At 36.7% G+C, this 25,093-nt stretch overlaps 6 protein-coding genes and 1 pseudogene across 8 annotated transcripts; 2 read left to right on the top strand and 5 right to left on the bottom strand.

The window, feature by feature from the left end:
• Window positions 1-71: 71 nt before the first annotated feature.
• On the bottom strand, window positions 72-3,191 carry LOC125210138 (GTP-binding protein Era-like protein). Its single transcript, XM_048109712.2, has 8 exons — window positions 2,548-3,191; window positions 2,265-2,405; window positions 2,077-2,190; window positions 1,643-1,768; window positions 1,337-1,435; window positions 1,134-1,235; window positions 574-654; window positions 72-485 (listed from the first exon to the last, which is right to left on the bottom strand). The coding sequence occupies exons 1-8, from the start codon at window positions 3,070-3,072 to the stop codon at window positions 399-401; spliced, it is 1,275 nt and encodes a 424-aa protein (XP_047965669.1). The 5' UTR covers window positions 3,073-3,191; the 3' UTR covers window positions 72-398.
• A 126-nt stretch (window positions 3,192-3,317) lies between these two features.
• On the top strand, window positions 3,318-5,447 carry LOC125214596 (26S proteasome non-ATPase regulatory subunit 11 homolog pseudogene; annotated as a pseudogene). Its single transcript, XR_016136449.1, has 2 exons — window positions 3,318-3,452; window positions 4,000-5,447. The product of XR_016136449.1 is annotated as a 26S proteasome non-ATPase regulatory subunit 11 homolog pseudogene (transcript).
• Window positions 5,448-7,118: 1,671 nt separating this feature from the next.
• On the bottom strand, window positions 7,119-7,718 carry LOC125216239 (uncharacterized). Its single transcript, XM_048117897.2, has one exon. The coding sequence runs from the start codon at window positions 7,593-7,595 to the stop codon at window positions 7,272-7,274; it is 324 nt and encodes a 107-aa protein (XP_047973854.1). The 5' UTR covers window positions 7,596-7,718; the 3' UTR covers window positions 7,119-7,271.
• A 1,684-nt stretch (window positions 7,719-9,402) lies between these two features.
• LOC125214539 (dihydroflavonol 4-reductase-like) lies at window positions 9,403-11,362 on the top strand. The gene is made up of 6 exons (XM_048115611.2): window positions 9,403-9,551; window positions 9,750-9,919; window positions 9,997-10,191; window positions 10,266-10,425; window positions 10,499-10,691; window positions 10,775-11,362. Exons 1-6 carry the CDS (start codon window positions 9,410-9,412, stop codon window positions 11,067-11,069), a joined length of 1,155 nt encoding a protein of 384 aa, XP_047971568.2. The 5' UTR covers window positions 9,403-9,409; the 3' UTR covers window positions 11,070-11,362.
• Window positions 11,363-11,440: 78 nt separating this feature from the next.
• Window positions 11,441-15,058, bottom strand: LOC125214540 (gamma carbonic anhydrase 3). The gene is made up of 5 exons (XM_089067119.1): window positions 14,810-15,058; window positions 13,891-14,034; window positions 12,742-12,867; window positions 12,501-12,652; window positions 11,441-12,182 (listed from the first exon to the last, which is right to left on the bottom strand). Exons 1-5 carry the CDS (start codon window positions 14,922-14,924, stop codon window positions 11,967-11,969), a joined length of 753 nt encoding a protein of 250 aa, XP_088923245.1. The 5' UTR covers window positions 14,925-15,058; the 3' UTR covers window positions 11,441-11,966.
• Window positions 15,059-16,078: 1,020 nt separating this feature from the next.
• LOC125208991 (soluble inorganic pyrophosphatase 4-like) lies at window positions 16,079-18,702 on the bottom strand. Of its 2 annotated transcripts, none has more exons than XM_048108549.2 (9): window positions 18,567-18,702; window positions 17,959-18,073; window positions 17,736-17,764; window positions 17,374-17,439; window positions 16,869-16,976; window positions 16,726-16,791; window positions 16,524-16,644; window positions 16,359-16,440; window positions 16,079-16,275 (listed from the first exon to the last, which is right to left on the bottom strand). In XM_048108549.2, the coding sequence occupies exons 2-9, from the start codon at window positions 18,068-18,070 to the stop codon at window positions 16,233-16,235; spliced, it is 627 nt and encodes a 208-aa protein (XP_047964506.1). In that variant the 5' UTR covers window positions 18,071-18,073; window positions 18,567-18,702; the 3' UTR covers window positions 16,079-16,232. The 2 variants fall into 2 exon arrangements, with proteins under 2 accessions (XP_047964506.1, XP_047964505.1); XM_048108548.2 differs by having other exon boundaries at window positions 18,446-18,574.
• A 963-nt stretch (window positions 18,703-19,665) lies between these two features.
• Window positions 19,666-24,547, bottom strand: LOC125214259 (protein BONZAI 3-like). Its single transcript, XM_048115197.2, has 16 exons — window positions 24,312-24,547; window positions 23,460-23,507; window positions 22,902-23,050; window positions 22,751-22,799; window positions 22,575-22,631; window positions 22,188-22,367; window positions 21,962-22,096; window positions 21,657-21,718; window positions 21,447-21,546; window positions 21,261-21,375; window positions 21,098-21,174; window positions 20,674-20,811; window positions 20,344-20,508; window positions 20,144-20,257; window positions 19,959-20,055; window positions 19,666-19,875 (listed from the first exon to the last, which is right to left on the bottom strand). The coding sequence occupies exons 1-16, from the start codon at window positions 24,450-24,452 to the stop codon at window positions 19,769-19,771; spliced, it is 1,734 nt and encodes a 577-aa protein (XP_047971154.1). The 5' UTR covers window positions 24,453-24,547; the 3' UTR covers window positions 19,666-19,768.
• Between the last annotated feature and the right edge of the window lie 546 nt (window positions 24,548-25,093).

Here is a 25,093-nt window from a genome sequence, read left to right as displayed (position 1 = left end):
CTCACTCCACACACACTAACTTGTGATTAAGATTTCATCACTCCTTATTTTATTTTTGTTTTAAAGAAGAATTCAGGATTAAATTCCCTACTTTTTTTTATCAAAATAATAAATGATACAATTGACAAAAAATCAACATGTATTTCAAAATGCAAGAGACTTGACTCTCCCACATGATCTATTCTATCGACTTCTAAGTTCAAATACCACTGCCACCTTCCTTGAGCCAAAACTCAATGAGCAACTTTGGCTTTACCTTCCTTTCAGCATGATGGCAACTGATCTTCCAGTAGTATTCCTCAATTTCTTGTCTCAACTAGAGCCTTCATATGTGCACACCAAAACTTGTACATGAGCGAAACTCGTGGCATATGTACGGATCGAAGGTCATACGTGTGTCACAAAGCTTGTATTTGACCACCATATCCATAGTATTTGAGCAGTCCTTCGTTCTGTCGCCAGTTCTCTTTAATCTTCACTTCTATCTGCACAGGTTTTTTTGTTGGTTCAAATTTCAAAACGATATTCTTGAGAAAAGGACATTAGTGATTGCCCGATTGGGGAAGTTCATACCTCAAGGAAAACTTTCTTCTGCAGGAAATCTTCTATATCTAGCCGTGCTGCTGTTGCTAGTACCTTCAATGCTTTTCCTTCCTAATATAGTTGCCAATGGATTTAGTTGCTAGCAATTTCAATACTATACAGTTCAGCTTTTCTTTTATGAATCTATTAGAGAATAGTATAAAGAATCAAGCTATTGTCATGGGAAGAAGGAAGTGAGAGTGAACAGAGAATCATTAGGTCATTATGTAGGCTAACCACCTATAATGAAAAGAAAAGTGAACATTGAGGAATACAAACCTACATATTCCTTCTGATTGATCGTTTAATATTCCTTTCTGTCAATATTTTCATTTTGGCCTCAGACCATGTTTCAATAAAGGGATCATAAAAGTTTTCTGTTTACTTATTTGCGATGTTAATAGTATGTGATCAACAACAAGATTATTAAGAATATGAATCCCTGGAGGGACCATTTACAGCTTCTCTATCTAACTTCTAACAGAAATCAAAACAACCAGAGATATACGGAGTAAAGGAGATCATGTGTATTCATGGATAAAAAAGATTACCTTTCCAATAAGGATAATCTTCTGTGAGTTCTTCTCCACAACAATCTCTACTTGGATAAAATCTTTTGCGTTGGGCCTACTTTTATAGCTAATAACATTAACCTGTCCGGTTGTACAAAATGTCACAGTGAACAAATAAGACAATACCATCAACAATTTTATGGATATCTTTAATTTCTTTAAAAATTTCAAGTGTATGTTACCTGACATGCATATGGGACTTCATTTCGGTACTGCATAAAGATTTTTTCTCTGACAATTTCAGCCACAAAAAATCTCTCGGGGTGCTCACTAGTAATATCCTGAAGACAAGTAATAACTTGATCTCAAATGTAGATCTTTACCTTCTGAAAGGATTAACCAAACAATTGGTCATGGCTCATAGCCGCGTATTAAATAGGTTTCTGATTAAAGAGATGAAAGCCAATCATTCCAAAGCTACAATCACACCTTCTGGAAATCTTTCTTAAGAAATTTTCAGAAATATATTGGAAACATAATATACACACCTTAGGATAATAAGCTGGTCCCTTAGGAAGTTTAGATAGAATCCATTCCTTGACATCATCCACTCCGTGGCCAAACTTGGCACTCACAGGTATGACCTCATCAACATCCGCAAACTTCTCATACCACTGCAAGAGATGTGATAGTTAAACATGTTTGTATTTACAAGAACATACTGGAAGCATGGATGCCTGTACTGGTTTTGAGGAAGAAAACTACATCTTGCAGGTTAAACTGTGAAGATCGGCACCAGAAATCTTGGACGACATAATCTGACACAACCACAGCATACATATCTAGAACTCTGCACTCACTAAAGTCACTACACCCAACCATGCTTTTATTAACAGAATATCGTATTCATCGGGCACTTGTGACAATATTGATCAACTTCTTCAAATCTTTCAGGATTTCAACATAAAAGAGCAATATATACCTCGATTTTCTTTGCAATTTCCCCAGGTTTGATCAGATCCTTCTTGTTCAAAACAAGCAAGGTGGGTAACTTACTCGTCCGATCTCCAACTCCTTGTTCCAACACTTCATCAATCTGAGAACAGATTAGTAGTTCAACTCAAAGAAGACATAAAACTGAAACTCTCTTCCAAAAATGAAAAACAATACCTTTTCAGGCGCCCTACAAGCATCAACAACAATGACAACACAGTCTGCATTAATGGCAGCACTCCGCACATTCTTCATCATCATAGAATCCAACTTATGCATTCTCTTCTCAATAACACCCGGTGTATCATACAGAATCATCTACGCAGAATCCCCAAAACTTACATCAATGGCATAAAATATTAACACAGTACGATAACATCATAAAAAAAGAAACACAATCAATCATCAATTCCCTCAAATGTTAGAAGAACTAAGCATCAAAACAGGAGAGAAAGCTAACCTGATAATCCGAGCTAGAGCATATTCCAAGGATACGATGTCTAGTTGTTTGAGGCTTGTCAGTGACGATTGACAGCTTCTGACCGACCATTTGATTCGACAGAGTGCTCTTTCCGACGTTTGGCTTTCCGACCACCGCCACGTAGCCGCTCCGGTGATTGGGGTCGTCGGAGACGTAATCCATCTCTTCCATCTCGTAATCGTCCAGCAAAGCAATGTTCCTGTCAGGCTTTATGCTCAATGATAGGAGCATCGACGACGACGTCGCTTCATCTCCATCTTCATCCTCTTCTACCTCCTCTTCCTCATCTTTGCTCTGCACGTAATACCTACTGCTGCGCAATCCATCTTCGATTTCTTCGACTTGTAGAGGCTTGCTCGATTTTCTCCGGCTACCAGCGGCGGCGGAGCTGCAATTTACACACCTATTCCTAGTGGACTGAAATTGGGGAAAATTTCTCCGTTGGAAAATTAGTTTTGTGGTGGAAGAGAGGGGAATGCTGCACTGCAGAGCTAATTCCTTCATTTTAGGCTTTCTTCAAGTTCACAGGCAAAATTCGATACACATCTCCTCCGTATCTTCCGCCTCCAACCGCCGTCGCTGGATTTTCAAGCGTGGGGAAAGCTTGCAAACTCCATAGCTAAAAAAAACTGAACGTTATCTGTTCGACTGTCATGTCATCACCAGCTACGACGTCGTTTGATGAAGGGCATTTCCGGTATTTCACTAGGCCCATCAGCCTTCTGTTTATGGGCCGAAAGACTCCACGGCTCGGCCCAAATTGAGGAGTTGCCCCTCTCATCAAGAAATGGTTTAATTTATTTCGAATCTATCAGTTTTATTGCTTCCTATTTTTCTCTCTCTTCGCATCGGCGCCGGCGGTGGATTTGCTCTGACATTTACTTGTAAGCTTTCCTCGTTTAGGATTTTGAGTATGTGATTATTGTATTGCTATATGATTATTTATTTATCTGTCTAATTTGCGTGTGTTATGGATTCGTGATTTTCAGTTTCGTTTTCGCTCCCCTTACCCTAATTGACTACTTGGACATTGTGGTATTTTATATGCTTGATTGATATCTTTGGGGGAAGTATTTGTGAAATTGAAGTTTGATTGCTTGAAGCAGTAGGCTCCAGTGCTATTCATAACTTAAGCTGAAATTTGATCTCGGAAGGAAAAATGGGATCTTTAGGAAAGAGTGATGGAAAATTTGAGGAACCGTGAGAGAGTGCTCCACCGTCTTTATATTTGTTTTATAATTGATTTCCTGTTAAACACGATTGCTATTATTTCAGATTTTGGTTTTATATACTCTGTTGCCTTTTGAATTTCTGAATTGAAGTCTCATGGAACAATGAATTTACGGATCAGTTTAATTGTCTTGTTGTTCCGCTTGTGATTTGTGACATTGTTGGAGATTTTGTTAGTAACTATCAGTTCAAATCTGGCAGAACCTCCTTCTGAAAGTTGTAGTTATGTCGTCCCAACGTGTTCCTGCGACTGAGGATTCGATTAGTGCCGCTAAAGAGAAAACTGCTGCTGAGGCCATCCCTCTCCTTTATGGGATCCTTGAAGATCCTTCATCTTCTTCAGAAGCCTTAAAGATCAAAGAATTGGCTATTACCGACCTATCAGATCGTCTGAGGGAAGTTGGCCGAGCAGAAGAACTGCAGAGCCTACTAACTAAATTGCGGCCTTTCTTTTCCTTGATCCCTAAAGCAAAAACTGCAAAGCTTGTCCGTGGTATTATCGATTCAGTAGCTAAAATACCTGGGACCTCTGATCTCCAAATCTCTCTCTGCAAGGAGATTGTGCAATGGACAAGGGCTGAGAAGCGAACTTTTCTCCGTCAACGAATTGAGGCTAGGCTTGCAGCTCTTTTGATGGAAAGTAAGGAATATTCAGAAGCACTGAATCTCCTTTCAGGTCTCATTAAGGAGGTTAGAAGATTAGATGACAAACTGCTGCTTGTCGAAATTGACTTGCTTGAGAGCAAACTCCATTTTGCCCTGAGAAACCTGCCCAAAGCCAAGGCTGCACTTACTGCTGCTAGAACAGCAGCAAATGCGGTATATGTGCCCCCAGCGCAGCAGGGCACCATAGATTTGCAGAGTGGAATTCTCCATGCTGAAGAGAAGGACTACAAAACGGCATACAGCTACTTCTTTGAAGCATTTGAAGCTTTCAACACCCTTGCAGATCCCCAGGCAATTTACGGCCTTAAGTACATGCTTCTGTGCAAAATTATGGTGAACCAGGCTGAGGACGTGGCAGGGATTATATCATCGCCCAAGGTTGGTTTGCAGTATAAAGGACCAGAACTAGATGCAATGAAGGCCATTGCTGACGCTCACTCAAAGCGCTCTCTGAAGCTCTTTGAGACTGCCCTGCAGAATTTCAAGAATGAGCTGGATGAGGACCCAATTGTCCACAGGCACCTTTCCGCCCTCTATGACACACTACAGGAGCAGAATCTTTGCAGGTTGATCGAGCCATTCTCAAGAGTCGAGATTGCCCACATTGCTGAATTAATCGAGTTGCCATCCCACCAAGTTGAGAAGAAACTATCTCAGATGATTCTGGATAAGAAGTTTGCAGGGACTCTAGACCAGGGTGCTGGATGCCTGATCATATTTGATGATCCCAAGACTGACGCCATCTACCCAGCGACTTTGGAGACCATATCAAACATGGAGAAGGTTGTGGACAGCCTCTATGCAAGGTCAGCCAAAATAATGGCATGAGGATCATCACATGGCAGCATAGAACTTTTTCTTCTTAGTGATTTATGTTCCATGTTAAGACACCTATTACTTTCTTGATGTTCATCTAATCTTTGTAACCTTCTTTTGTTGGGCAATGTCACATTTGAGCACTTGGTTGATGCATCTTATTTGAATTTCTGGCTTTCTATGTGCTCCATATTTGCGTGAATGAAATGGAATTTTTTTTGTGTACATCTAGAAATTAACAAGATTGACCCATGAACATATATTCTCGATTTATAGCAGCCATCTTGAGCATTGCCTGAATTGAGCTAAGCTTCAAAGTATTTAAGAAAAATCATCCAATTTATCAGTAAGAACCAAAAAGTTGCTAAAGAATTTGGCATGTAACGAGCCAATCTTTTACATAAGCTCTACTTGAAGTGTAGACAAAACACAAAAAAGTCATACACTCACAAGATGGTGTTTAACCCTTTGTTTTTCTATTATTATGACTACTATCATTCCTACAGTATGGCTGTGGCCTCGACTACACTATCGTTCACTTGTTTGGGCCACGGCTGGTCTCTGAAGCTTGTGCTGAGCTTTTGGGAAGACGAACCGTTATCACCATGTAAGTAAGAGTACAATAAGATACCCGAACCTTGCATCAGATGAGATGAAAGTCTCCCTAATATCAAAGAGAAATTAGAAGAAAAGTGAACATCTATTGGATTTTCATAATGACAATATTGATAGTCTTGAGAGATTCAAAGAGTGGCTGACAGAAGTTAATTCTATCAACAAGCCAACATCTTAAGAGGACTTGCTATCAAGCTTATCATTCAAGAATCAATTCCATAACATTAATCACAAAACCATGAGACTTAATGAGTTGTCAAAGATTATTTCGAACAGTGAATACGATGTTTAACAATATGAGCAGAAATCGTTTCCTACCATAGTCTCTATGACCGTGTTTATCGGCAACTATTCAATCTACACAACCATCCATTTTTCAATATTTAATTCAATTCTATTTCATCCATATCATCTTCCACATCATCAATATTCATCCAACCCAACCATATTCTTTTTCTCTCTCTGTTCGTGAAATGTTGTCCACCTGCCATTTCGGTCTGTTCAATGTCCACTTTGTTTAATCCATTTTTGGTAAATAGACTTCAATTTCTACTAACTTATTACACTCATATTCTATAACACATTCCACTATGTTTTTCCACTCGCCTTTCATTATATTTTTTAAACTCGTGCTCAAACTAAATAGGACTCCTATTGTGAGACGTAGGAAGTATAAAATAAAATTAAAATTAGTCGTTCATGATCGATTGGAATTTTTTGAAGTTTTTATATTTTATAATTAATAAATGTAAAATAAGAATAATATAAAAATCGGATAAACCATGTGCCAGGTTTTCGATTTTTTACAATTTTAATTTACATGCATCTTCGCAGAATCGCAGTATTAATTAAGCGCGTAGAGCATGCTTTGTAAACGAGTTAGTTTCGGTCAACGAAATGCTTAACGTGTGAAAACGTAATTGGCCCAGCAAAATTATCGGTTGTATTATTCCCTTTTTCAATTTCAATTCAACTCCAATATGAAAAAAATGAAATTATGGTGAAGTGAATTATATCAACCTTCGTAACTGAAATATTCTGATTTAAAATTTTAAGATCACTAACTGTACATAGCAAAATAAAGTGGGAAAATTTGAAATAATTGTAGTAAAATAGAGTATCAAATCTCATCATGTTTGATTCTTCCCTTACCAAAGAAAATGATTGATAACCACCCCTAAAAAGTCTTCAATCTTGAAAATATGCGACCACAAAGTCCAAAAAAACATCAAGAAATTGTGGCAATATTAATCACCTCCAAAAATTTGAAATACAATTAATATTACATAACACATGTGATTGCACTCAAAAATTTATGAGAGTGCTCTTAATTAAACATATATCCCAAAGCTAATTAAAAAACATTAGTAAAGTTTTTATTTATAATACATAACAGGCCTATTTGCAGCCATGTCCCATGCTCCTCCTTCCTTGAGATACTCCAAATACCGGGAAAACTCCGGCTTCATCGTGGCCTTCTTCCTCCGTTTCGTCTCAAACATACTAAAAAAGGGGTGAACTTTGCTTGCCTTGTTGGCTTCTTGCGCCGGCGTGGGTACCCTTTTTGGAGAATTCATCATTTTTATAGGCACACTTTTTGCACGGCTCAACTTTGGCATCAAAGTGGCTGATGGCGACGGCTCACCTCCTTCGTCCAGCTGCTCGTAGCCCCGCCTCCGTATGCTCAGAGCTCTAAACATGGTTGTTTTTTGATCTGTAAGAGAGAGAGAGAGAGAGGTGTTTAATTTGTTGTGTTGATGAAGTAAAAAGAGTAGGTTTTATTGGTGAGGTAGTGTGATGAGGAGGTTTCTAATTCTATATATGGTGTCATGTTATGAGTATTTTTTATGTTACATATAGTTGTGATGTTTTGACTATTTCTTTGGGTTGAAAAGAAATAATTATGATAATGTATATAGACTGATTCTTGGTAGTTATAGTTTAATCGACTCATATCCATTCTTTAATTAAATCTGAATTATTGCTTTGGCATGGAACTGCCGGCCCGAATGTATACACGTCAAAATTGCATATTCTAAACAAAAGGGGTCGAGTTTTAATTAAGGAATTTGGCTCTTGATATCATGAAATTTTTAAAAAATTTGTTAATATTATGAACTTTATCCGTGATTGTTATTTCGCACATCGACGGATTCCAGCTTCATTAAAATGACATGGATGCTAAGTTGGCTTCGCGATTCAAGATTCACGATTTTGTTAATGTAGATGTATACGAACTCAGCATTCATGTCATTTTAATGTAGCCGGTATTCATCGCCAATGGTAAATAACAACCATAAATAAAGTTTGTGATATTATTTGTCAAGTTGAAAGTTTATGGTAAAAAACAAGTTTTTACAAGTTTCATAATATTAAGGGCCAATATCTATGGGACTATTTAATCTTATTTTTTTGTCGCATCATATGTAATTATGTATGTATGTGTATCTTATATATTCAACGGATGATTCTGACCCAGCAGGTCGTGCTGAGTTTATAATTAATTAAGAATTGTTAATAAATGTGATTGAATAGGGATGGTGTACAATCATCGTGACTAATACAAATAAAAATGAATAATAAAAAGGAGTTGTGAACATGATTAATTTGGTAGATGAGGTTTCATTTGTTGACTTATTGGTGGTGTGCCATTCTCTTGAAGAGTTCATACTACCGTTTTAAAAAATGGACCACATCGATCGATTCGATGATTCACATATAAATTAAAAACCATTGAACATTTGGAATTCGATCGGCATGAACCCCAAAAATATGTTTGAGTATAGATTGCGAACAAAATTCTTAATTTAAATTAATCTAATACTAGTATCAATGATGATTTGTGTTTCATTAATCTTCAAGTTGAAAACAATAAGAGTGACAGTGATGATTATTTAATTATATTCTATCCTGCAGTATTTCAATTGTTTCAATATTTAGACTTAATCCATGAACTGTTAACTTCCTTAATTTGATCTGATATTCAAAACATTGGACCATACCATTACATGGACCAACATGTTGACTCTTTAGTCTTTATATGAGAATTTTAGGCATAATTTGAATCACAAAGAACTTAAGACATGCTCAAAAGAGGAAATCATGCGAAATGTGACAAGTTCCTAATATATTCGGTTCTCGTGAAAAGAAAATGAAAAAAAAAAAGATATTTGCTAGGTTGTAAAAAAAATAGACAAATTTGTATATGACACGAGTTTTAATATGCAATTGGTAAAATAAGAAATAGATTATAAAAAATAAGAGAGAGGGAAAAGATAGTGAAATTAGTTAAAAGAATTCCGGACTTAATCTAACTTTGGGGAGCGACCTATAATGGCAAAATTAGTCTTTAATTGTTAGATACTACTACTAAAGTTTAACCAACAAAACTAGCCAAATTGGGAGAATGAATGGTGAGTAATGTCACGTGGTTGTACAACCAACTATGTGGATTGGTTCTCAAGGACTTTTATAAGTAGTTAAAGAACATCCAATGGAAACCATATTCTAAAAAATGCCACTTGAAACCACCACGCCAACGGCCCCTAAATCCACCACGGTATGTGTGACCGGTGCGTCCGGCTTCATCGGCTCGTGGATTGTCATGAGACTCCTGGAACGTGGCTACATTGTTCGCGCAACCGTCCGTGATCCAGGTATAGCTAGTCATCTCATTAAGTACATACTATGTCGGTTAAAATTGAGTTGTTAGATTATTTTAGTTGGAGGAGGTTGACTATGACTAATTATCACATGATTATCCATATAGGATTAAGTTATAATGAACCAAACACAATACATATTTAATCATGAGATATAATCTTGACTGAGTAACAATATAATTGTGCGTGCAGGAGACATGAAGAAGGTAAAGCCCCTACTAGAATTGGCAAGAGCAGATACCAATTTGACACTGTGGAAAGCAGACCTGAATATAGAAGGAAGCTATGATGAGGCAGTCCAAGGCTGTGAAGGGGTGTTTCACATGGCCACTCCCATGGATTTCGAGTCTGACGATCCCGAGGTAAGGCTGATGAAAGAAAGATTCATTTCTATGTCTATAGATTAGTATGGACATTGAAAGGATGGATGGTGTAACAGAATGAAGTGATCAAGCCTACAATTGATGGGATGCTGAGCATAATGAGGTCATGTGCCAAGGCCAAAACTGTCAAGAAAGTAATACTCACAAACTCAGCTGGGACAGTGGATGTTGAAGAGCATCAGAAACCAGCCTATGATGAAACAAATTGGAGTGATCTGGAATTCATATACTCCAAGAAAATGACTGGATGGGTTGTTTTTCTTTTCCTCTTTCTGTTTATCAGCTGTTGGTGGTAACTATTAAATGTTTTTTTTGTTTACTGCAGATGTACTTTGTGTCTAAAATCTTGGCTGAGAAAGCAGCCATGGAAGCAGCTAAAGAGAGTAACATAAACTTCATCAGCATCATACCACCAGTGGTGGTTGGACCCTTCTTCATGCCTACATTCCCACCAAGCTTACTCACAGCCCTCTCCCCTATTACAGGTGAATTTCATGTATCTGGTGCCTGTCTAGAGTGAAGTCCATTTTCAACTAATGTTTCCTCAATTTTAACTAGGGGATGAAGCTCACTACTCCATCATAAAGCAAGGACAGTTTGTCCATGTAGATGATCTATGCGAGGCTCATATATTCTTGTTCGAGCACCCTAAAGCTGAGGGAAGATACATGTGTTCCTCACATGAGGCAACTATCTACGACATAGCAAATTTGATCAGAGAAAAATGGCCTGAATACAGCATCCCGACTGAGTAAGCCTAGTCACAGATTTGGCCGACCCCTAAATTTTACGACTAACTAGAAAAGAACAGAAAAGTTATATTTTCATGGACAGGTTTGATGGCATTGACAAGAACATACCTGTGGTGAGATTCTCCTCCAAGAAACTGGAAGGAATGGGGTTCTCGTTCAAGTACACATTAGAGGAAATGTTTAGAGGAGCCATTGACAGCTGCAGAGAGAAGGGATTGCTGCCGTTTTCCACTCAGACCCACAGCAATAGAGAAAACAAAGAATCCACTTTGGATTCCCAGAAAAAGCATACTACCATTGACAATCAAGAAAATGATTTGCATTCTGTAACTAAGGAAAAACAGATGGAAGCGGGTGAGAACGGAAAATGTGAATGAATTTAGCATGTGCACAACATTCTGAAGATTTGTTGGTCTACTGTTTCCAAATAAGTTTGCTGTTGTTCTGTTGAATCTCACTCACATTCCCAACACCATTCTACAAGAGTTAAATAAGTCTATCTTGCAGTGTGATAATGTTATCTTTTAGGCCACTTGAGCTTTCAATATCAGTGAGTACCAAATGTCAAGATGGTGTTAGTTCCAGTGTAATATCAACTCCAATTAGAAAATCACAGCAATTATGTAATTCAATTAATGCCACTTTTAAGATAGACCAGCTCTTTTTGTGATATATGAAGTTTATTAGCAAGCTAGAACAGTAAATATTGCAACAATTTAAGAGTTGAGAGAAATGAATAGACCAGAAGTGGGCACAAGTTTGATGCATATTTGTGCTAAGAAAATGCTACCACAGTGCCAAATTTTTCAAGATTTCAACAAAAAACAACAGAACTATGCCTCCCATTATTGGTGAAAGAATACAGTAATTTCATAGCTTACTCTTGCTAAGTATGAATTTCCTTGTAGCTCAATATCAAATTCGTAGACATGACAACTCAGCTTCCTGAAGCCTTCCCCGAGATATATCAAAAGAAAGGGTATCTAATAAAGTCAGAAACAGATAATCATGAAAGGAACAAGTAATATCTAAGTGTTTCATCAATGGAAGATGAAGAGGGCGTGCATAAGAATTACTTTCTACCAGGATTGATCCTTTGAAATTTCAGCCTGGCCCCAGAATTTATTGGAAGCGATTGCAAACCTCAGGCGTCTTTTTGAAATCCATAGGAAACAGAAAAAGGAAAAAAAAAAAAAAAAAAAAAAGCTGGTACATGTTCCATATTAGGAAACTCTTAAGTCTTAAGATTCATTGTGCTGAAGTTATGGTGACACCTAACCAACAACACCCGATTTTAAGTCATATTCTCCATCCTGCCCAGTGAATTTCTTCTGAAGAACCTTCTCAAGCTCTGACTTGTCAAAGTCCTTGGCATTTTCAGCAGCATGAGCTTCCGCTAGGTTTGCATAATTGGTAGCAGACTGAGATATGAAAGCGATTTCATCATCTTTGAGATTCCTCAGGAATTTGGCTGGATTCCCTCCCCATATCTGGTATTGAAAAATCACAAATTCAGAAAAGACCCTTCAATTGCCACCTTATAAAGGCCTCTTTCTCTTAGTTTATTGGTCCATATTGTATTGTTAGATGAACTGAATCCCTAATTAGATATTTAAGTCACTGATTTGAAGCCAACATGAAAAGATGTTGAAGGTCGGAATGAGGATGGTTAAGTAGCTATTTAGATATGTCAAGAATCTTAAGATGGGTTCCAGAATGATAGCGCTTCACACAGCTAGTGGCACTTCTATGCATATAAAACTTCACAACGCAAGATAATAGACAACTCATCAATGTGTCTTACTAACCTCTCCAGAGGGTATTCTTGTATTCTGTCTGACAAGAGCTCCAGCAGCAACCATTGCATGTTTCTCAACAACCACCCCGTCAAGCAATGTTGCACCCATACCAATAAATGCTTCATCCTCTACAGTACAGCTGTGCAAGACAGCACTATGCCCTATAGAGTCCAATGTGAAAATTAATACTCGGGATCAAGAAATTCCGAGCAGGAAATATTATCTGAGAATGTCATCTGATGATACTAACCAACAGTGACATTGTCACCAATATGGACGGGTAAGACTTTCCCAGCAATATTGGATTTAGCTACGTGAATAAGAGAGTTATCCTGTATGTTGGTTCCAGCTCCTATACTAACGCTGTTCACATCACCTGCACAGACACCATTTCAACTTGAAAAAAATACTACTATCACACAAGAAAACCATGCCTAAAGACTAGGATTGAGCCAGTAGTGATGACATAAACAACCAAAACACATATAAGAAGCTTGCTGAAATCAAATGAAATGTCAAAGAAACTTTAATTGTTTACTTTTAATTTTGGACAATGTCAATCCATCTCCATGAACAGAATATTACTAAAAAAGAGGTGATGCAAACCTCGAAAATCAAAATGGTACAAAAGGATAACTAAGACCATCATTATAAAAAACTACATTTGAAAAGGAACCATAAGCAATTCAGATACATCATAATGAAATATAGAGCAATGGTCCATCAGATGGATTGTATAGAGACCTTCATCTCACAATGATGGTTATAGTTGGGTCTGGAATAGCTCAGGTATCAGTGCATACACATTACACCAATAGCTAAGACATCAATAAAAAACAGTGTCTAATGAGACTATGAAAGACAGCATGGATGACTCTGCATGAAGAACACTCTACAGTAAATGCAAAATATGCTACTCCATCCGTCCCACCATAAGCAATGTGATTCTTTTTTGCACTCGTTTTAAAAAAATTATATAAAATAGTTAGAGTAGAGAAAATGTAAAGTAAGAGAGAATAATGTAGAGAAGAGTCTTATCTACATTATTCGCTCTCTTACTTTACATTATCTCTACTTTTAACTATTTTATAGCATTATTTTTCCAAAATGAGTGCAAAAATGAAGTGGCTCGCTTATGATGGGATGGAGGGAGATTTTACATACATGACTAAATCATGCACACTCTACAGTAAATGTAAAATATGCTACTTTACATGACTAAATACTGGTTAAATTCTCTTGTTATAAGTTAAGCTACTTAGAAGAGTTTAGTTGCAGACCAAAAGACATTTTCTAGAGCACAAAATTAATAGTATTAATTTATATATCGGGATATAAATCAAATTCAAGTATAACATAGCAAGAAAAGAAACTATATTTAATTCAGCGAAGATCATACCTCTGACAACACATCCATACCAAATGGAGGAGCTTGGTCCAACATAAACCTCTCCAGTCAGTGACGCATTAGGGGCCACAAAGGCATTCTTAGCAACCGAGGGGGCTTTGTCAAATAAGTTCATGAGTGTTCTATGCCTTGACACTGGAAATAAATTGTTGTGTCAAATATATCCGAAGAATGTACAAATAAGATATACTCCACAAAACAAAAAGAACAGACACAAATGTTATAAATCTCCATCCAATTATCCATACATGTGTACAGAGAAAACAATATACATTGTGGATTTTATGATAAAATTGCCATGACATTCCCTCCATTGAGACACAAAAGAAATTGAAAAAGAAACTATAGTTGTGGTTCCACCATCCATGCCACACCTGCGTCAACATCCTTTCCATCCATCTCCTCCAAAAGGTCAGCACATTTCAATAAGTAAGAGAAAAAGTGGCTGGTCTGTTAGAATTCAGTATCAGATGAAATAATACTGATTCAACACCACCAAATGGTTGGCAAGATGGGGAGCTAAAGATACAAGAAATATACACAGAGTAAATGCCCATTAAACTAGCAATTACAAAGATAAGGTATGGCTAAGTCCCTCCTCCAAAACCCCATCTTATAAATTAAACCTGGAAATGGGAAGAGAAAGAAAGGGGGAATAGAAATGTCGCACTCCATTCCATCATTTAGACCCAATCTTTCCCTAGATCACATGTTTCTCTCACACAGCTCAATCGTAACCTCACGAAAACATACAGCGCAGCGCCCAGCTCGATTCACAAATTAAAAACCGAGTCTTCAAAACCCCGACCTCAAATTACAGCGTAAACTAGATAAAATAAAGAAATGCAGGTACCAGAGAGCTAAAAAAAGATCTAGTAGGTAAAGCAAAAAAGGGAGATTGCATGATTACATTGTTCTTGGAAAAGGTAGTTTCCCTGGAGGCGGGAGCCGAGGCGATCGAGGGCTTGGCCGGTTTCCCTAATCCAGAATCCGACGGTGTAGAAAGCTCTTCCCATAGTGCCCATCCTCTTGTTGATTTCTTCACGGAATTGGGTGTTTGCGGTCTAGGGTTGTGAGATTGGGGCGAATTGCAGAGAAGAAATGAAGTTTGATTACACTGAATAAATGAATATGGCCCAGTGAGTTCAGCTGAGTGCACTTCCGAGTTTACTCATTCCTAGTCTTATTATTCTTTTAATTTGTTTAATTAGAATATATTTAGTAGTTTTATTTTGTGTTTTAAATGAAGAGAATAAGTAAAAAATAAATGTGTTTTTACTTTTTTTTTAGTTAGTATTTTGGTTGAGATAAATTGGCAACTTATCGACGGAGGGAGTACTTTCTAGTAACATAATTTTAGAATTTTGGTGTTCTTGCAGTTCCATTTTATTTTTATATATAATGAAAATTCGAAAAATAGAGAAGAATCTTCTTATCAAATGTGATTTACATAGTAGTAATTGTGAAGTTAAATAAATACTCCCTCCGTCACAAAAAGTTTATCTCACATTTTTTCATTTCTGTCCATCTCATAAAATTTATCACATTTTACTTTTTACTTCATTCGTTCCATAGTAATAGAGTCATTTTGCCAATTTTATACGTTTTATAGTAATAGAATCATTTTCATTTTTAGTAAAATTCAAGACATTTCTCCACACCTACTTTACTCTCTCTTACTTTTTTCTCTCTTCATCTATCTACCTTTTTCATTTTCCACTTTATTCTCCTTTACTTAACTCACCTAACACAATTTTTCTTAATTTCCGTGCCGAAAAGAAACACCTCTATTACTATAGAACGGAGGGAGTAGCATATTACTCATTAACACTCATATTTTATTACTACTATAATAGTATAATAAAAGTAAGACCCACATTTTATTATAAAAGTAACTAATAGTACAATAAAAGTAAGACTTACATTTTATTAATTTTTTCAACTCACTTTCTATTATATTTTTCAAAATCCGTATTCAGTCAATATGTAATAAAATTTATGGAACTCACTTTCTATTATATTTTTCAAAATCCGTATTCAGTCAATATGTAATAAAATTTATGGAACAGAGGGAGTAACTGAATTGACAAATTAAATAGAATTTGAGGTTCTTTATTCATGCTTTGACTATATAGTTGGATACATTATACAGACGTGAAACAAAAAGTGGAGTGCAGCATTATTGTTAGAGAAAGTGTAGCTGTTGACTTTATTTAGAAAAGGGATGGAATACAAATAGTTTTCTCCTTGCATGAAGCATAATTAAGTTCAACAATTAGATTACATGATACTATAATCATATAAAATTAAAAGAGTTGGGCGATTTAAGCCAATCACTGCCTCAAGTTCTCCACGATGTAGGAGGCATAAAGATCCCTGAAACACACACTTAATTAAGTTAACATTCTTTATTTTTCGAGATGATTCATTCCACAATTTAATAAAGTACTATTACTCACATTGAGTATTTGATAGCATCAATTGCTGTTTCAGCAGGGAGGAAGTCTTCCACTGCAACTGACTTGTTCTCATTCTTTTTATCTGTTTCAATACCAGCTCAAGGAAACAAATCCTAATTAACTTGTTTCACCACTTACTACTTTCGGGAAAAGGATAAAGGATACAGTCCTCGAAGAAGCGCCGTATTTCAGCTAGACGGTGAGGGGGGAGCTCGTTGATGTCCTGATAATGCCGGAACTCAGGGTCGTCCGCACATACTGCAATGATTTTGTCGTCCCTCTCGCCCTGTGGGATGATTCTTCAGACATGAGGAGTTTGCTGAACCTTCCGCTACTTAAAGAGAGAGCAACTCTTAACTCTTCTTACCTGATCTATCATAGGCATCAATCCAATGGCACGAGCACGGAGGTAAGTACCAGGAAGAACAGGCTCCTGTGCAGGCAGGAAAGAAACAAGTATCACAACTAGCTTGCACATTCACAATAGCAAAGAATAAAGTTCGAACGAACCTGCATCAGCACCAAAACATCGATGGGGTCGTTGTCTTCACAAAGGGTTCGTGGGACAAAGCCATAGTTGTGTGGATATACAACGGATGAGTAAAGAACTCTATCGACCTGTCAAAATTCATGAGTTGTTTCCTAAGTTCAGCAAAGGGCAAAACTTGACTGTGTTCAAGAAGCAACGGGAGTGGACGTAGTGCATTTCCTACTTCTGTTTGATGATGTTTTCGATAAAAATATAAAGTAAGAGTCGTTTAAAGGAATGTATAAATCAATACCAGATGAAGAGAGCTTTAATGAGCAAATTGAAACCAGAAGGAAACTAGCAGCAGATTATGATTAAGTACAAAATTATCATTAACTATAATTCTGGAGATGTAAATCGAACAACACAATTAAAAAGTGAAGAGTTTTTCACATTCGAGAAACACATGAAAAGCCATGAATACATGGATCACTACCTATGGTATCTTAACAAGCTATAAATTAGGAAATGGAAGGAAATTCTCACTTTGATAAGGCCACTGGTTTTGTCAAGCTCATATTTTACTTTGCTACCTTTTCCAATTTCAATCACCTGCCAAGTTGTTCTAATTGATTAGATATTCAACTTAATCAAAGTAGAACTAACATAAAAAGCCTTCAATAAGTTATGAACAAAATATAACCAATGGAAAACTATAGTAGGTGACTGGGATAATGAGTGAAAATAAAAAAGAGTGAGCTATCTTATTCTGAAAATATTTTTTCAGAATGGGAAAAGAGTGAAGAAGCATAACAACAGAATTTGGTGCATTTCCTAAAAGGAAGTCTCTTTTTCGGGGCAGTCACGAAATACAAGAGGTGTATATGCAATTAGAAGAAACCACTCACACAATTGAATACTGCTGGTGCTCCTGGCCCTGCATATACATCAAACCAAGTATCAAAAACACATGAAATTAACAGTGGAGAGGACGGGAAAAGTATAGAACAAGAAGCATTGAATATGCTTTCTTAAACAGCATAAGCATCATCCGTTTTTTCAAAAATGATACTGAGACTAGCTCTATGAAAACGAACGACAATAACTGATGAAGCTTATGAAATCTCAAACCAATTTCCAAATCATGCCAAGGATGAGCAGCAACTGATCTCCTTGACATAGAGGAAAGAATCCTCTCATTGAGAGCAACGCGACGAGCCCCCGGACCACTCTTGTCAGCCATATTCTACAAAAACAAAACTCAGCTATTTTCATTCCCTTCCTCTCATGATCATAATTGTGTTTAATTTGAACTTCTTAGTAATCCTAGTATTACTTGAAACAGCTACTTGTATTTATTATCACCCTCAAATCAATATCAAGAAAACAAAGCCTCAAACTTCAATTCCCACAACCCAATTTGAGAACAGACTATCAAGTAATAAGAGGCCAGCAACGAAGAATTGAAGGAAAATAAACCAAAAAAAAAATCAAGTTCAAGCAAACACAGATTGTCACCTCAGAATAGTTCTAAGAAGATAAAAATCACATCTTTAACATTAGAAAACCTCACAACTCAAAGGCCAAATCAAACAAAGACAATGGAAGCTCTGCATACCCATGAAAGCAATTTCACTAAGCAGGCAGCCCACTTGCTCAAAAGCAAGAGCAAGCGCATAATGCTTTTCAAGAATTATACTAATCTACTTCAAAACAAACAAAGAAAAACAAGGACTTACAGTTTGAGAATGTGGCAAGCTAACAAGATTTCCCAACTGGTGTTAATGCACTGAGTTTGCGGGGGTATTATTACATAGGCAACAGAAGGAAAGGTAACTGGGGGCCACGTGGCACTATTTCAAGAAATATACAATGCAGGTTTATCTGAGCCGTAGATGTTAGATTCCCATAAGATCCCACGGCCAATATTTTATGAAAATATTATCTCGAGAAAAGGTTTTAATGTGGTTTTCAAAGAAAATAATCCAATCGTGTTGCCCACCGGCCACCAGAATATTCCTGATTTTGAGGTTTATCATCCAATTTTATTTATTCTATCTTGATTTTTAAAATTTTTATTTTCTCCATCCCGAAAAAAAAGGATATTTTTCATTTTGGATGGTCTCATAAAAATATCATTTTCTATTTTGAATAATTTCTCTGTCTCTAATAAGATAGTCTCATTCCATGAAAAATAGTCTTATTTTGTCATTTTTAGATATCCACAGAAAATAATTCAATTTCTAAAAATAGAAAGTTTCTATTTCATGGAGTATTTTACTCACCTTTTCTCCTCTCATACTTTATCCATTTTTTTCTAATCTCTCTTATACTTTATTTACTTTTTCTTCATATCTCTATTACTTTATCTATTTTTTCTTTTTCTCTCTAACTTATTTTAAAATTCTAATTAAAACTTGTGCGGTTCACAAATAAAAATATTTAAAATTCTAATTAAAACTTATGCCGTTCACAAATAAAAATATTTTTTTTTCAACGAAGAGAGTACTATAATTATATTTTCTTTCTATCTCCTTTATTTTACCAATCCTCGTGCTGTCTTAAATGTCCATTTTTTATCGGATGGATTTGAGTATTAGAGTATAGAAGGAGTATTTAATTTTCATTTACTTTTCCCTCTTTTGACGACATCACGTTAGGTGAATATGGGGTATGATTGGGATAAAATGCCTCAAGCTTTCTGAAAACAAAAAGTATTAGCACTATCTAGAATGAAGGGTGTAAAGGAAAAGTGTGAAGCATCTACCATTAGCAAGATTCCTTATTCCTTTCTCATGCAACTTGATCGTCTTGAGATAATATCACTCTTTGAAAATATAAATGAAAATATAGTTACTCCATATTAACTACAGCAACTCCATTTCAACAATAAAATTGTGAAGTGCAAAGTGATGTAGACTAGCTTGGTTTCGAATTTGATCTAAAACTGAGGAACATTGAGGGGCTTGAAATCTCTACAACGCATGTAACTCAGAAACTGTGACGGCAGTTCTTCGAGAAGAGACTGAACCACGGATATTTGCCCCGCTGCACGAAACCAACCACGGGTTAACAAAATCGACTCCATACGTTTCCATGTTACATCTTTCTAGAATTTAACACACACTCACCATGCACTTCGCGCATTGGAACGAACTGAACAATGTCACGCGTTGCCACCCTTCCGCTAGTGCTCTCTAATCGCCGTCCGTTGTCAGCATCAAGAATCTTAAGCAAGAAATTTGGAAATTTTAAGCATCCTTAATAATACTACAAGAAACCCCCATTAATTGTAAGGATGAGTTTCGAAACATACTTCCATATTCTTGAAATCTGCGTCTCCAACTCCAACGATGAGGATAGAGAGGGGCAAGTCAGATGCCTTCACCACGGAATTTATGGTTTCGTTAAGGTCAGATACCACGCCGTCCTACACATTTTGAAGCCTTATTACCAAGAAGAATATAACAAGCACAATTTGGCAAGTGGACATTAGGGTTTTTCTCAGTTGCTTACTGTTATAATCAAGAGAATGTAATACTTGGCTTGATTACAAGAAAGAGAGTGACCAGCGATATCTGCAGCCTTGTCTATAACTCGGCCAAATAGCGTAGGTCCAGAGAGACTGACGTTGTGTAGAGCGGCCGAGTAAGCAGCCATAATACCTTCGACACCTTCTACCTGGAGCGATTAAATAAGACAACGGAACATTCAACACTTTGCAGATGTTCAGAATGGTATATGTGTTTCTCTGCAGTAGATATACAATACCTTTGCATTCAAAGGGCAGATCAGAACTAATAAGGAGAATCTCTGATCAATCAACTAAATAGACACTGAATTTACCTCAAAATCAGTTGGACTTCCATTTAAGTTAAAACAGTGAGATACGGATCCATTGGGTGTTATCCCACCAAATCCCCAAGCAGGAAAGCGTCTGTCTGAATCATAGAACTGTATCACCTCCCCGACCTCCATTATAGCCTGCAATGTGTTTTTAGCACAATCATTCAGATATTCACACAGAGTATTTATTTAAACAAGCAAATACAGATACAAAGACACATGTATATGCATACTTATATATAGATCTTCTCTGTGCATACGGCCTAATGAAGTTAATGGAGTTTACAATCGAGAATTCTAGGTGAAGAACTATTTCTCATGGTCGGATAACTGCTATACGAATTAGTTAGCTAAGATTTCTTTAGATTCTTGAAAATCACCCATCATCATAGTCTATAAAATTGCCATAGTTATTCAGTGTTACCTGCTGGTAGGCATTGAGGCGACCTGAATGATCAATGTAATGCAGAGATCCCGGAGTTGTGGGATTTCCATTCGAAGCTGAAGATACATACACGCATTATTCAGGTTGCATTATGAACCATGGGAACGAGTGGAGTTTTGTAATGGGGAATCAAGTTGTGTACCAGTGAAGTCAACAGCAACCATAAAATTGAGTTCATATCCACTGGAGATGTAGTCAATAAAGCTATACAGTTGTTTCTCGACAAATCCATCGACAAAAATTTGACTTTTCATAATCTGGATGAGCATATGTTAGAACTGAGAACAAGTTGCAACAGCAGATAAAGAAATTTGGGGAGATTGAATACCTTCTCATGGTGCCTGAATGCAGAAGGTGGTGAGATGAGATTAGCACAAGCTCTACTTTGGTGAAGGGCTTCAATTTCTGCAACGGATTTCTGCACTTTTCTGTTGACAGAGGAGAATGTTGATGTACATTATCATAATGGAGTACAAAAGTGCAGGAAAGGGCGGGAAATGCAATACACAAATGGCGAGAAGAATGGAGATATATGTACCCGATCAGTACATGATTTCCATTGGTGTTGAAATCAAAACACTCAATAAGCAAGGGGTTCTCCTGCAGAATACAATACATAGAGCGAATCAGAATAAAAGTCGAGGAGTCGGATAGGAATCGACACCTTATGGAGTTGTAAACTTTTTGATTCTTGGTTTTGATAAATAGAATGAAAGTAAAAGGTTGAAATATTGCATATGCTTATGGAGAGATGACTATAGAGATCGAAACATATACACAATGGAATACACAGGTATAGGACATTTTCCTCTCCCCATAAATGCACTTGCAAGTAATAGCTACCTTGCTCATAAATTGTTGCATGGTTAGGCACAGAGGTTTCCATGTTGGATTCAAGTTGTTGTTCACGACTTCAGTCTTACAAATAGGAATATAACCTCCGTTCTCAGAAGCTCTAGAGATTCTTAAGAAAGGATCCTGCAAATCAATTTATAAGAAAAATGAGTGAAACCAGACACTTGAAATGGTAGTTGACCATCTCAACAACTGTGGATCTGAAGATACTTACACTTGTGGAGAATGTGTCTTTGTTTTCTAGCGCTGAACAACGGAATCTAAGCTCTATGGCATTCCTTGAAGCAACAGTTTCATCTGCACGCACAGTTAATGTCCCCTTATTTCCCGAACCTCTAATTCCGTTGGTATTACGCAGATTCAAGGTCAAACTCCGGTCACGTTTAGTAATAATCTACAGTGAAAATTTGACACTATCAGAATTATGCCTCAAATTACTCCAAAATGGACGGTTATAAGGCAGAATATGCGTGCGAAATGTGGATTAGACTTGCCTAGAAATGTGCAGAAACTCTAGAACTGAAAAAGGCACATAGAGGTGCCACATACACAATTGAACAACATAATCCAACAACACAGTGAAGAAAGGAAAAGAACTCACCTCAGAGACAGCACAAGTAGTTTCACCAAGGAAATCTTGGTCTTGCAACTTCAGTGTCTGAAAAATTAACAAAAAAAATTAACTTAATTATTTGGAAATTCCTAACTATTTTGGACATTAAGTGACTTGGTATGATCATAAGTCCAGCAAAATGACAAGCCGAAAATACATCATACCGTCACAGGTAAATTGTGATATTTAGAATCGACATCATACACGCGAAATCTGGAAAAGGTGATATCAGGTCAATACAACTAGTTTAGGTTTGCACAAAAAAGGCGAGAAACATATCCCAAAGGAAACGATTCCAACACAAGATTCACTTACGTTAGCATTTGAACAGTTTCAAACTGATACGCAATATTTATCTTCTGAATCCAACTCGGTTCTAGACTGTTCAATATTACTTCAGTGCGGCCAATCTCTTCAAGCTTCCCGTCCCTTCTCTTCATGTAAACCACTGCCATAGGATCACTCTGAAATAAAGAAAAATATATGTACCTTAAATTATTTATAAACAACTACAGTACAAATAATATGGTCAGTGAACAGTAAATCAAGACTTGCTAGAACAGAATGGACAAAGGAATGAATCCATGCATGCAGCATGCCAATTCTATACTTTAAAAAAAAGGGAAAAGGATATAAGCTATTTGTCCACAAAAAATAAAGACAAAAACATTGACCTAGACAAAATACAAGTCAACAGCAAGTAAATGACAATGCTTTTTAAAAAAGAGGAAAACGGGGAAAAGAAATAAGCTATATGGCCCACAAAAATAAAGACAGAAACATTGGCCAAGGCACAGAATAATTAGACACCTTTTACAACAGAAAAAAAACAAGATAAAACGTCCCAAGATCCTACTTAAGCTCTTCTTTTACCTTGGATGTAAAATCGAGATCGAGAAGCTTTGAAGCCGATAGAGACAGCTGCAAATAGAATAAACAAAATGTTACAACGAGAGATAAAACTAAGTCTTATCACTTTCCACTATGAACAGTTGAACACCATTGTTGATTAATGAAGGGATCTCTTTGTTAATGTTTGTCTTCAAAAATGTGAACAGAGGAAACCAGCTTAAGTAGTAATAAGAGTCAACTCTCAAAAGCATCTGAGTCCGCTTATTTGAAGGTAAACTATTTTTCTGAAATTTGATTCGATAAACATCGTCAACCTGTGTGTAATTTGTGAAACAGGACTCTATCAATATGTAAATTCGAAGAATGAAGACTGGCGCATAGTTTATTCCATGAACCAAAAAGATATATCCATTGTGTTCTTAGGTGGTGTATTTTGAAAAATGGAGGCTCTTCAACAGTAAAGATACAACGTTCATGCAAAATACTACAGTAGCTTTTGAAGTCAACCTATTATATATTGACTTGTTCGGTCATCTACCGCCATTTCCACCAAACTCAAACACGTTTCTGAGTATTTGTCTCGCCAAAACGTAATTTTACTTCAATCATTTAACCAAACTCAAATTTTACACCATTTTTGGGTATATGTATAACAAAAATTTTGCATTATCTACAACACATTTTGGTAATTTTACTTCAATCATTTCACCAATCTCAAATTTTACACCATTTTTTAATATACATAAATCGCAGTATGATGGGAGAAGTTTTATATACCAAAATTGAGATTTGGTATATGGTTAGAGAACAACTTAGGGCATGGAATTAAATATTGTACATGCGTTGATGAACAGTGTATCGAAGATTCCCTACCTCAATTTGAGTGCTAAGACTGTGTTGTCCTCTAGCCCTGAAGAAGTGGTCGACGGCGTCGTTTGGGCCAGAAGCGGCGGCGGTAGTGGCTCCACCAACCGCCTGCTTACCGCCGTTAACATCAGAGAAGCATTGCCCCATGATTTAGAGTCGACAAAATGTAGTATGCAATTGTGTAGCCAAATCCGAAAACCTTACTCTATAGCCATCCGATCATCGAGGGTTTTATATACTCAAATTTACGCGCTATCCTAATTTTGGATTGAATTTTAATTAGGTAGGGCTTGAGCAATTCACAAGGAATTGAATTATGTATAGTAGTAATTAATTTCCAAACCTTAGAATTCTTCGCCATTCAGTTTCGACCAAATTTAACTTGGAAGTTTCACGTGAATTGTAGTCGTTGAATACGTACGAAGGTGCCATACATAGTATTTATTTAATACGGAATATATTCTTGCATTATAATAATACGTGTGAATAACATTTACTCCATATATACCTTCACTATAGGAGCCCTTCCAACCGCCTTCTGGGAAGGCGGTCAGGAAGGCTCCTATTGCAACGGTTGAGCCCTCCTGAGGAGAGAGAAAAGCGCCGATATCAAGATTGTGGCCGAGCCGGGATGGCGGTGGGACGGCGCCTATTGTGCACCGACCGCTGAGCGCTCCCAATATTTTTTAAAAAAAGTTAATAAATTTTACATTTCTATTCTATATATACAATTCATTACAACTTTTTTTTAATATTTAATAAATATTAATAATTAAAATAAATTAAAT

This window comes from Salvia hispanica, chromosome 3, assembly GCF_029641045.1.
Source record: "Salvia hispanica isolate PSC_SH4W2 chromosome 3, Shi_PSC_v1, whole genome shotgun sequence".
NCBI lineage: Eukaryota > Viridiplantae > Streptophyta > Magnoliopsida > Lamiales > Lamiaceae > Salvia > Salvia hispanica.
This window is presented reverse-complemented; position numbering and strand designations above follow the sequence as displayed.